Source organism: Poecilia latipinna, unplaced genomic scaffold (assembly GCF_001443285.1).
Source record: "Poecilia latipinna isolate Pla-1442-1.1 unplaced genomic scaffold, P_latipinna-1.0 Scaffold3785, whole genome shotgun sequence".
NCBI lineage: Eukaryota > Metazoa > Chordata > Actinopteri > Cyprinodontiformes > Poeciliidae > Poecilia > Poecilia latipinna.
In genome coordinates this window covers 7,439-19,402 of record NW_015116401.1, presented here as the reverse complement: position 1 = coordinate 19,402, position 11,964 = coordinate 7,439, and the positions used below count along the sequence as shown (strand labels likewise).

The following is an 11,964-nucleotide window of genomic DNA, read 5'->3' as shown; positions in this document are numbered from 1 at the left end:
AATACAAATAGAAAGCTTACAGTTGGTAAGTTTCACATCCCCCCCGTTAACTTCTTTTTGAAAATGTCTTAAAGGTTGTTGCAAATCAACAATATTTGCAACCCTAAATGATAGAAATAAACTATTTAAAAAGTTAACTTTCTTTCACAGGTTGATTTTTTAGTATTTTAGTACAAGAAACTATGCTTTCGTGTAATGAAACTTTGAATACTAAAATTCTGTCTTGCAACACCTATGTCCTTGACTTTGTGCATCTGTGTTGCATCATGGTGCCCATCAGCGACTTTAGAGCCCGGGGCCTCCGAGCAATGGATGCGCCCATACTAGAGTGTCTAAATCGATGCTGCGGTATTTCCAGTAACTTATTCCGGTTACTATATGGTTTCCCAGCATATTCTAATCTGCTGCTGGACTGTACACAGAAATGAATGCCTCAGCAGTGATTGTGCAGAACATCCCCCAGTACTCTGCTCCCATCCCTCGGTCAACGACGTGGCACACGTCTCGCGAACCCCCAACCCCCACCTTTACAAGCCAAGAAACAGGCTTTTGGGAGAAATTAGAGAATAGAAATGTGCTTAAGATGTGCTGGTTGTTTTTCCTTTTTCAGTGGCCAATATGGACCATTTGGGAGCCACATGGAGCTGGTGAGAGCTGGGTGGGACAAGCTAACAGATGTCTGAAAGACACCAGCAAACAGTTGAACTCTACAAGACGTGCGTCTGCGGACACCATGTCAACATCGTGTGGCCAACAGCGGCTCCATACCTTCAGTCCGGTGAACTCCGACGGGAGCAGCGTCAGGTCACGCTGTGACGACGCCACCCTTAGTGAAAATAAGTGTTTCCCACGTAAACTCTGAAACGCAAAGGCGTCGTATTCACTTCCACACTTCTGTCAAAGGAGCTGGGAGCGTAAGCGAAGCTAGCCGCGTGATGACATTTTACGTGAGTCTCATATCTGCTGAAACACCGGCGCAATTCCCAGCACAACACCGAGCACGTGCGCTTGCTGCGTTGGGGAGACCCCGACGAGACCAACTGCAGAGGGGTGTTAGCGGAGAGAAGGGGACAAATACTGGGCTCAAACACTGCTGTTTAATCTATTGTATTACTGATTTACTCAGTACCATGTAGTGTAATATAAAAACAACTGTTGTAAGACTGTAAATAAATACAAACACTTTATGATAATCATAGTTCCACCTATATTGTTTTGGAACTTTCCAACTTCCGCCTACACGTTTAAACGAATTACTATATTTTAAAAGTACAAAGTTATTTCTTTGCTATTTTTACGTTCCAAAATTTAGTTACATTTATACCAAAGTCAAATAAAATTGTAGTCATTTCATTGCAATAGATGCTAAACAACGTTCCCTTGAAACAATGCCACGTCTGAAAGGAAAACGTGTTTCTGAGTCAAGTTCACTAAAAACACGGAGGCTGTGAGGAGTCTCAATGTGTAAAATTTCCCCATCAAAAACCTCCGATATAGATAAAAAAAATTAACCCGAGGTTCGAGAACTACAAGTAGCTCTTTGGACTATTAATAACTTTAGACAAAAACTTTAGATAAAAATCATGAAGACCCACCAAATGTTTTAAATATAGATAAAATAAATGTTTTAGCACTCTATCCACTTTCCAAATGAAATATTTGCATTTAAATTCCACAACGAAATGATACTAAAAGTAGAAATAAAATCTTTCAGGTTTTTTTTTTTTTTTCATTAGGTTAGAAATTTAGAGGTTTTGAGATTTTTTGAAAATCAGTTTTCACAAATTTCAACATCCCCCAGAAGAAAATGTATCCATCCTTTTCTTATTTTGATCTATTTTAAAGTTTCCACAAATCTGTCTCCCAAACTCTCAGAATGTTTGGACTTCTATTATCCTCATTGGATGACTCCAAAGATCTTTCTCTCACAAAGTTATTTTGTTGTAAATGTGTGGGTACATTTTGCCTTACTTAAATCCAAAATATAAACCCCTCATGTTTAGCAGACACCAGAATATCGTGGGTCAAATCTGACTAACAAAATAATATAAAAACAAAACCCAAGCTCCTTCTGAAAAAAAAGTAACCCTAGTAGATAATGCTGCAGTTGCCACGGCAAACATCTAGCTAGATTCTTGTACAGTATTTTTGTTTACATCTACCCAGTTCAAATGGTTTTATATTACTAAACTCTGGCATATGAACAGTGACGAATGAGTCACTGGTTATATTTGTAACTGGACGCTGCATTTAATGCACCGATAACTGATTTCATATAGTAGACGAGACATTCATTACTCCCAGCTTTAAGGGTCTCTTGCTAATTGACGCATAAAGCAGCATCAGCCATTTTATTCTGTAGACGTCTAAAACCAGAAGGTGTGATAGTAAAACATCCACCTGTATTAATGTTTTTGAAAGACCAAAAATCCAAATGAAGACGAAAACAAAGACATTATGTATAAACATCTGATTTTATTCTGAACAGAAAGGTCCAACAACATGCTGCACCATCAGCAACATAATAAACAAGAAGGAAAAACAGGGTAGTGTACTCAGAGCAGAACAGATTGCACATGTACAGAATGGCAGTTTACAGTTGGTTAAAAAAAATATATAGAAAGAATTATAATGAAGGGGTCTGTCACTTTATTTAAAGTACAGTTTTGTTTCTTATTCATATCTCTTTTTGGGGGTAAGAGCTTGCTTTTCTCCATCTTCTAAACATTCTAAATCATGTGATCAAAAAACAAAAAAGATACATCTGTGCATTGAAGTAGAATTAAGCTGAAGAAATGTGTTTTTTTCTGTGAGGTGAAGGCCAGCAGACATTTTGCTGATCAATTTTGTGCTATAAGAAGTAATCTGATGTTCATGTGGAGAAATAAGATACACGCCGATACACATGAGCATTTTGGGGGAGTCAGTGATACTACAGTAACAAACATTGGCATCTGATTGGTTACTGAGCAGTTTTACTAAAGAGTCTACTTGTTAAATGATTAGATCCAGAGACGTCAGTTACTGACCAGAATCAGATTTTTAGCTCCACAGAACCGGAGAGAGGATGTGTTCTTCCCACCTCGACACTAAAGAAGCTTTGGAAAAGTTCAAGAAATTTACTTTTAAAACAGAAGCTCCTTTAAAACCATATTTCTGTGAATCCTCTTCATAAATCACCACGTGCTTTCAAATCATTCATGTTAACCCTTCCACCTCATTACAGCCAGGACTATAGAACCGTAGAAGCATGGAGGAAAACTCTACACTCGTCTGCAACCTGTGGCTCCGGAGCCACAAGAGGCCCTTTGGATCTTCAGCCATGGCTCTCAATAACTTTGACTAAAATTTAAGCAATTTAAATAAGCCAACATTTTTAAATTTACATAGAAGACAGACTTTTTTTTTAAACAGTTTTTCAGTTTACTCCTGTCTTTGCATTGAATTTCTACAAGTACCAGCAAAATGTTTCTAGATCTGAACTTCTTGTCATTAGGTTGGACTCTGTGCTTTTTAAAAATTTTGTTATTCATCATTTTTTGCCCCACAGGATAAAAATATATATAATCTTTTTGCTAAATTTTATGTTCGTCTTTAAATCCTAGAAATACAAATAAAATCGTTTTCAAATAAATTTCCTATAGTAGATATTTATCTCAATTTATAAGCTGTCTTTTTTTCCAAATACATCAATGTGATAAATTCATGTTTTTTCCCCCCCAAGATTACACACAAATACCCATAAACCAATTTGAAATGGAACTCTAAAAATATCAGCAGCCTTTGTAAATTACCTGGTTTTATTTTACATTAGCACATGCTAGGCCTGTTGCCAGGTAACTGTTTTTCAGAGTTACTGTAGTGCGTTGCCTCTGCTAAAATGCTCCACATCACAACGAGGTGACAAATCAAAATAAAGTCCATAAAGTGACTACAATACTTCAATATAGTTTAGTTAAAAAAAAGATGGAAGAACAGACTGGCTGTTATTCAAAGCAGAAATGGTTAACAAAATAGCTCATAGAAAACTTTTATACATGAAACTACAATTAAAGTTCCTCTGTGTTTATTCCTCACTTTGGTCAGTGAATAGTCTGAAGCTCATTAGACACAGAAGCAGATAGGAGTGCAAGTTAGTCAAAAGTCTTGAAGAAAAAAAAAAAAAAAAAAAAAAACAATAAACCAAAAACAGGACCAAGTGACATGAGCCTATCAGAAACTGGACAGACGGGTGTGTTTTCTGGGTTTGGCCTCATCCAGAAAACCCTGAACACTTTGAACACCTTTCAGTCAGTTTCTGTGCCTTCTTCTTGGCTGTTGCCTCTAAAGCCGATGACCTTCTTCTTCTCCTCATTTTCTATTAAAATTATGCACATATTTTGCAGCTGACTAAGAAAGTGTAGCAATATTTTGTCAGTTCTCTGTCCTCTCTCGCACTCAGCATTTCTCACCTACGCCTCAGAAGCGGTTTTCTACTGTAATTAGCTAAAATCAGTTCAAGAAATCCTTCAGAGTTGAACGTTAGCAAGCCAACATGTTCATGCACATTTAAATTGGAGATGCACCAAACAGACAACAACAGACAAAAGGTTGACTTTTGGGTCAGACGTTCTGCAGACGATGGGTGGCAGTAATGATGGCTTTTGGTGTGGAAATCGTTACTGAGTGAAGATTGGATCATTTTCACCATCAGTGAGGTGTTCCAAACTGAAGCCAAAGGAAGCACAGAGATGGAAGAAGCCTAACAGTTTTTCTCGACGGGAAGGATACAAAGAAAATTGGAATGCTGTTCCCATGTTTTTCTATACTCTCCCGTTGTTCTTTAGGGAAAAAAAAATTGTTTGGGCAGGTTAGAGCTTTACAAAACACTGCATCTGGAAACGGACCGCCAAAAAAAAAATTTAGATCCATGCATTTTGCTGCACAACGTAGGAAAGTGGCAGCATATAAAAAAGCTCTAGCAGAGACACAATTGTTGTTTTCAAAAGATTTTAAAAAATGTTTCAAAGAGCTAATGTAAAGTAGAAGAGAAGATCCAGTTCTTACTTGGTTTTTAAAGGAATTCAGACAACTACAGCTTCTTAATGCCAAGGAAAGATGAAAATATCTGCTTTTCAACCTTGTGCCACAAGTTAATCTGCATGTTTCCTTTAATGTGCTTAGAAAGAGTCTGGAACTGGAAGATCTGCTGAAGATACGACTTGGTTCTGTCATCCCTGCACAAACAGCAGCGTTTAAAATCCCTGTGCACTGAACCGAGTGTAAAAAGAGTGTTGTACAACCTTCAGAAGAATACAGAGTAACATTTCTGAATTAATATTAAAGCCTCCAACATTAGCAAGCATCGACGCTCTGTAAAAACGTTTAATCTGCACGGCCCAGTTAGTGAGTGAGACCAGACTGGAGCGTTGAACGCAGAGAAAACGCACATGTACAGAGTACTGCTTATAGAGGTGAGTGAAGTGCTCTTTTTCTCCTTTTAGAAAGATTTCTTGGGGAGGGCAAAAAAAAAAAGACAATGATGAGTTGGCATAAAGAACCGATAAGAGATCAGATGGATAAAGTGAATCTGCAGTGATGAGAGCAAACCCGATCTGAATCCGACTCGGCTGGAAAACACTTGGGTGTGTGCTGCCTCCATTTCACCTGGCTGTCACTGGTCTCGAGCTTCGTGCAGCAGTTTGGCCGCCTGTCGTCAAGACAACACCTTCCCTTTAGTAATGGAGACTTTACGTTTTTCATTTCGGACATTTGGAACAGCATCAGTGTGTCTTGCTAAAATACTCAGCACTGTTAGAAGTTTAACCCTTCATGCTTTTGAAGCGCTCTGTGCACATTGCTGGCTGACGTATTACTGCAGCATGCACAACAAAAAATACACAAATAATGCAGATATCAGAGAAATATAATCACACAAAAAGAAGCTTGTGTTTGAAAAGGAAAAAAAAAATCCAAACAGACATGGACCTGTGTAAAGAAACTGTTGTCAACAAAAAACAAGCTAAATAGGTTCCACCTCTGAATGGCTTCAGAAAAAACAAAGACTTTCTAGTGGCCTAGTTAAAGTCCTGACCTGAATGTCATTACTGTGGCATGACTGGTGCAGAGGTAGCAGATAAATATTAATTCCACATTCAGTGTGAGGTTTCCTGTACCTTGTGCATTGCAGCGAGCCACAGCGATGCCAGCTTCTTATCTTCTGCAGCCTCCATCTGTAGCTGCTGGGCATCCTGGGAGCCCATTGGTTTGTAATGGAGGAGCATCCCACTGGCCCGCGACGTCCCTCCTACACAAACACATCACCAACTCAATACTTTTTGGAAAAGTATATTTTGTCTGTCTGGACACAAACACCAGAAAAAGTCAACATTAAATAGAGTAACTGGATGAGATGAGATATGGAAAGTAACTAAAATTGAAAGAAAACAAAAATGGGAGAATAATTTTTCCCCTCAGACTCCAAATGATGTAAAGTAATGTAATTCAGGTGTTGCTTTCATGCAAACTCCAGGATGGGGTAATGGGATGGGGTGACATCAGGTCGGGGCAGAGGGTGGATGCAGACGCTGAGGGGCGAGCAGCAGCCAACCTTCAGAGACACACAGGCCGTCCAGCAGGCTGGTGTAAGTGTGAACGTCTTCCTCTGAGTCCAGAGGAAGAGCAGAGCCGTCAGCGCAGCAGGGTTAGAGAACAAAGACATTCTGGAGTCATCTTCTAATGACATTCAAAACAATTCATTTAAGAAGAGCTAGAAAAACGAAAAGGAAGCAAAAACTATTTATTCCCACAACTGCAGAAATCAGGAAAACCCCACAGAGCTGAAACTGTGACGTCTGTAGCGTTTTACCTCCTGGACTCGTCCCGTCTGTCAGTATCTGCATGCTGGAGATGCGGGACAGCTCCACCTCAAAGTGACTTTCACCGTCCAGGAACAGGTATCTGATGAGAAGGTCAAAAAAAGACTCAGTCTCCCTTCTCATTTCAAGGAAACTAACGTTTGGCTAACAGTAGTGAAGGCTCTGGCAGGTCAGACCGTTCCAGACTGACCTGTGGTTGTTGGAGAGGCGGCATGTCATGGTTTCAGATTTATCTGATGTTCCCAAAGTGACGACGAATGTCCCTCCTGGAAAAAAAAAAAAAAAGACTGAAGAGGGCAACGTCTTTCATACCGACATGGGAGGAAATTAAATATTTCTGGGGTTTTTTTGTCTTTTTTTTCCCCAAGATTAGGTCGGTGATACTTTCTTTGGGATAAAAAGAAAAAGACAATGATTTAATTTTAAGTTAAAAAATTAAATATTGAAATCAGTAATTAGGTCAAGGTTATGAATAAAGAACATCTCAGCAGTAAGACAGTTCAAAGTGTTTTGGTATCAGTTCCTTTTTTGAAGGATAATTAAGAGAGTTCATAATTCATTTTATTTGATGTTTCTGTTTTGTTCCTTTATCTTGGATATTTAAGATGTCTTCCAGTTCCAGTGTTAAATGTTCATTAGAATTTAAAGTTTATTGATCTTTGAGAATGTGTCCTTTAATTATTATGCTATTAGCATTAAATGACTCAAAAATGGTCACAAAGCAACACGATTATCGTTTATCGCAAAAACTCATTGTCCAGCAAAATTTATCATCATGACAGTCCTAATTCCACCTAGATTCCTGGCAACAGTAAGTGCATTTAAAGTGCTGACTACACCGTATACATAACTACTGGTGATGGCATGAGAGTCAGTGGATCCAAACCAAGGTGAGCAGAGAGCCGGTTTACCTCCCAGCAGCACTTTGAGCTGCTTGTCGTAGAACTCCAGCTCCTTCTGTGAGACCAGGCTGCACTCTGCACACTGCCTGACCGGGTCAACGAAGCACATCCGGGGCAGCGCCACCTTCTTGCTGCAGCATTTATCGCAGAAACAGCGGCCGCAGCGCCGGCAGTGGTGCTGAGTTAAATCAGACCGAGACTGATGATGAATGAAAAGGATTGTGTGCAGGGGACAGTAACACAGCACATCGTTGTAAACAGACCAGCTCTCTCCACGCAGTCTGAAAGAGCCTGAGCTGTTTTCATCTAGAAGTGACCAAATGTTCAATGTCCCTGTAGAAAACTGATGAAGCTCATAAAGCTTGTGGTAAAGTGTTAGTTCAGCAGGGCTGAATGCAAATACAGTTTGAGTTTAGCAGATGAGAAACCAGGGAAAACTTCAAGACAGAGGTTTGGTAGTGAATGGAAATCATTACTAGCAACATTTTCGTTGTTTCCCTAGAAACAGGTTTCTGTTTTAAGAAGCTTCCTTAAAAAAATTAAAGAAGTCAGCAGTGCAGCTGAATCTCAGCAGTCACTACAATAACTACTGACAAAGCAAAGAATCAAAAATGAAAAGAGGATAATGCAAATGATTAAAAAAAAAAAACACACAAAAGATGAAAGCCAAACCAGGGGTGTCCAAAGTGTGGCCCAGGGGCCACTTATGGCCCTATGATTGTGTGTGCCTCACCACAACAGGTGGTTAAATCAGATTGAGAATTTTATTCTTTAATTAGAGCAAAATTATTAGTGACAAATTAAAATGTATACAATGGAAAATATTGATGATTGTATTTATTTATTCTGGTTATTTTTAACATTTCCAAACAAAAGTAAAAATAAAAAAAATTAAAAACACAAAGCTTTTGTCTTAGTTATGCTTTTTGCTTTCTCTGTTATCATCTGACTTTTAACATTTATCATCTGACTTCTGCTGAGAAACTCCTCAGAGGATTCAGTTGATAAACATGATCTTAGTGACAAACAGACTTCAGATAATCTGCTTTCATTTATTAAACCTTGCTTGAGTCACCATTTCTAAAGAGACAGTGACTCAAATCCTGTTCTTATTGCTGAGAAGAAGCGGAATGTTTCATTTAACTTGGTTCATCTGAGCCCAGTAGAACGTGCAAACTGGATATCTTTCTTTTAACAACGTGAAAAACTACTGGATTTACAAGAATCTAAACTTCCCTTTCCCACAAAAAATAAAAACAGAAAAGACATTTTTACATGTATAATTAGAATTATTGTATGCTTAGTTAATTGTTGATCAGTGAAAAAGAAAAAGAATATTTTTTTTGTTGTAGTTTTAGCTTTTTTTTTTTGACCTGACCGTTTTGGCCCACGTGACGAAGGGTTTGGACATCACCGGTGTAAGTGGCCTGATCAGACCTGATCTGGTTTCCTCTTTTCAGTCAGATAAAGCTGTGATTTAGCACCATGGTTGTGCAGAAACAAAGACCAAACAAACCTTCCGTCTGATGAAGTCAAACTTGGTGTCGCACTGCATGCATCTCGGACACTGGGTGACAGGGAAAGAGGAAAAACAGGATGTTACACAACATGCTGAGCTGAGCAGATTCCAGTTAAACAGCAGCCTGGATCCTGCTCTGCTTCAGCCACACATCACACAACACGTACACTCTGCTGGACTGTCACTTTTCCACTCAAAATTCCTACATCGTTTTCTTTCCATCTTACTCTGGAGGCATTGCAACCCAAACGTTTTTAGGAGTTAAAAGTTCAGAGAAAAACAAACAGGAGCACCTGAACAGAGCTTAAAGTCAAGAATAAATGATTAACTTTATTTGTGTGCAATCTGCTCTTCAAAAAACAGTGTTGGGCTCTGTCTGTGATTCTGACGCTCACTAAAAGGAGACAGACTTTTTTTTCTTCTTTTTTGAGGAGTTAGTGTTCCTTTCGCAACAATGTAGCTAAATACTGTCATCTATGTGCGGGCGTGACAGTTGGCTAACACACACGGGCACAATGTCACAGTAACCAGCTCCTACACTGATGCTAACCAGCTCTGCTCTGGTTTTAGTTGGGCGAGAGAGGCTTGGCTCGCAAACTTCTGTTACCAGACTGGCCATGGCAGCCTGCAACGCCCAGTCCAGGAGCCAACTGCGATGTCCACAAACACGTCAAGTTCGCGGCAGGTCGGAGCAGGAAACCGGACACAGCAACGTTTCCCCACAAAAATAAAAGCTAGCTTCGAGGGGTCGAGTGGCGAAGCGGGAAGAGCGGGCATCTCGGGTTCGAGTCCCGTCCTTGGTTCCTTGGCCGCACGTCTTTCCCCACCTCTCCTTGCCCACTTCCTGTCTGCTTACTTTCTAATAAAAAAAATACTTCAGGAACAAAAAAATAAAAAAGCACGGCATTTTAGAGCTTACCCAATTAAGAAAAGTTTAACCTTGCGCTTAACAGTTATGGAGATCAAAATGTGTCATGAGTCATAAAAAAAATTAAGTGCAAAAATGTGTCAATTTAAACGCCTAAAAATATACTGATGCTTTTTTGTAGTTTTGCTACACTACAAAACACGTGTGTTTGCGTCACTATTTTCAATCAATCATTAATCAAAATTGCCACAATTAAAATAATAAATGCCTGCTCATCACATATTATAGTGGTGACACAGCAGGCTACCAAGAAGGTCCCAGGTTCTCCTCCTGCATGAAGTTTTCTCCAAGTTCTTTTGGGGTATTCAAGTTTCCTGTTTAGGTCAATTGGTCTCTTAGGTGTGAGTGTGCAGTTGTGTTATGCATCTCTGTGTTGCCCCTGAAATGGGAAGGTAACTTGTTCCGGGTGCACCACAGAGATAGGGACAACAATCTGCATTTTCACAAACTAGAAATACTTCCATCTGCTAAATGTGTTTTTCCTGTAAGTAAAGGGAAAAAAGCATAAGTCTTCTTATGCTAGTGGTGTGCTAAACACCATTAGCACCATTCTAGAGGAGGAGTAGCACTGGCTGCTCCATAGGGCATTATTAAATTTCACCAATAAAGTTTATTTGTACTTTTGTGTTGTGGGCTCCAATGTTTGTTTTTTAAAAACTTTTTCCTTGTAAAAGGTTCTGCCATTAAATATTTATATTGCATTTAATACATTTCTCCTTACTGTAGTTTTTTTTAATCCATTTTTCAATACGTTTACTTTTTAGTGAATCTATGTGTTTCCATTTATCTTAACACTTTGCTGGTACATTTCAATTTCCCCATTAAGGTACAATAAAGGATATATAATTTGTACTCTAAAGCGTCAGCTGTCACAATTTATTTTGTTTTGACAAACTTCAAATTTTCTACACTTAGTCTGAAAATACTAACCGGAAGCGCAATGTTTACTGTGTTAGATAGCTTCGCGCTGCTGTGTAACCACTTCAGATAGCATTTGGCCGTCAAACGTCTCACCTCTTTATCCGGGACCCACTGCGGCTCGTCCAGGGAGAACGGGCTGTTGAAGGCGCCGTTCTCCGGAACCATTCGGAGGCCGCTGGGGCTGCGGACCAGCTTCTTCCCGTCTGGTACCGAGGACATTTTCTTTAAAGCGTTTCCCCTCTCTTCTGTCGAGTCGTCTTCTTCTATCACAAACTCCAATCAAGCCACACCCTCCAGGAGCATTCAGCCAATCAGAGTACAAATCTGAAGTCACGTGACACGTGTGAACGAGTGGGCTGTTTGTATCCACTAAAAGTCAAAACATACTGTTATCTACTCGAGAGAAACGAGAAAAAGCCTGTGTTTCGGAGTGTTTGCTAAGTGAACGATTTAGTTTATTCAAAATGTAAATGAAGATAAATTACAAAGCAATTCATAAACATTTATTTTTGCAATTAAAGTTACATTAGTGACAGTCAAAAGTCATAATGACTTCAGTTTGTTAATACTTGTTAATAATTAGCACTGACTGGTTGAAGTTCCCCATCTTCTGCTTGACTCAGCAGGTAGACTGACATGTGAACACGGCTGGGTGTTCCTCCAACAGACAGACAATCTCAAACAAACTTCACCATTTATTTTGGAATGTACTCACCAAAACACCATGATGAAAATGTGTGGCACATGTCTTAAGTATGTCTTTGTCTATTCTAAGAAGAAACGTGAAATATATCAAGTCACAATTTCATGTTGCGTTTTCTTTTATTAGTAAAAGTA

The 11,964-nt window shown here is 39.2% G+C and overlaps 2 protein-coding genes across 4 annotated transcripts in view; both read right to left on the bottom strand.

Annotated features, from left to right (window-relative positions):
* LOC106941640 (transcription factor IIIB 90 kDa subunit-like) overlaps positions 1–1,063 on the bottom strand; it is a 17,611-nt gene extending 16,548 nt beyond the window's left edge. Inside the window, exon 1 of the mRNA XM_015024711.1 lies at positions 769–1,063. The gene's annotated coding sequence lies outside the window, so the exon portion shown is untranslated. The remainder of the gene's footprint in view (positions 1–768) is intronic.
* A 1,392-nt stretch (positions 1,064–2,455) lies between these two features.
* Positions 2,456–11,619, bottom strand: zfyve21 (zinc finger, FYVE domain containing 21). 3 transcript variants are annotated; one of them, XM_015024712.1, is made up of 8 exons: positions 11,221–11,589; positions 9,276–9,326; positions 7,769–7,937; positions 7,048–7,123; positions 6,848–6,939; positions 6,590–6,643; positions 6,156–6,286; positions 2,456–5,689 (listed from the first exon to the last, which is right to left on the bottom strand). In XM_015024712.1, the coding sequence occupies exons 1-8, from the start codon at positions 11,344–11,346 to the stop codon at positions 5,654–5,656; spliced, it is 735 nt and encodes a 244-aa protein (XP_014880198.1). In that variant the 5' UTR covers positions 11,347–11,589; the 3' UTR covers positions 2,456–5,653. The 3 variants fall into 3 exon arrangements, with proteins under 3 accessions (XP_014880198.1, XP_014880199.1, XP_014880201.1); XM_015024713.1 differs by lacking the exon at positions 6,590–6,643 and having other exon boundaries at positions 11,221–11,569; XM_015024715.1 differs by lacking the exons at positions 2,456–5,689; positions 6,156–6,286 and having other exon boundaries at positions 6,345–6,643; positions 11,221–11,619.
* Positions 11,620–11,964: the final 345 nt, after the last annotated feature.

What these genes read in the sequence shown, in the direction of transcription:
- zfyve21 (XM_015024712.1), bottom strand. Translation starts at nt 11,346, where the DNA reads ATGTCCTCGGTACCAGACGGGAAGAAGCTGGTCCGCAGCCCCAGCGGC. An exon ending in CGCCTCTCCAACAACCACAG is followed by an intron (nt 6,940 to 7,047) that starts GTCAGTCTGGAA and finishes CCTTCTCATCAG; the next exon opens with ATACCTGTTCCTGGACGGTG. An exon ending in CGGCCTGTGTGTCTCTGAAG is followed by an intron (nt 6,287 to 6,589) that starts GTTGGCTGCTGC and finishes GTGTTTGTGTAG; the next exon opens with GAGGGACGTCGCGGGCCAGT.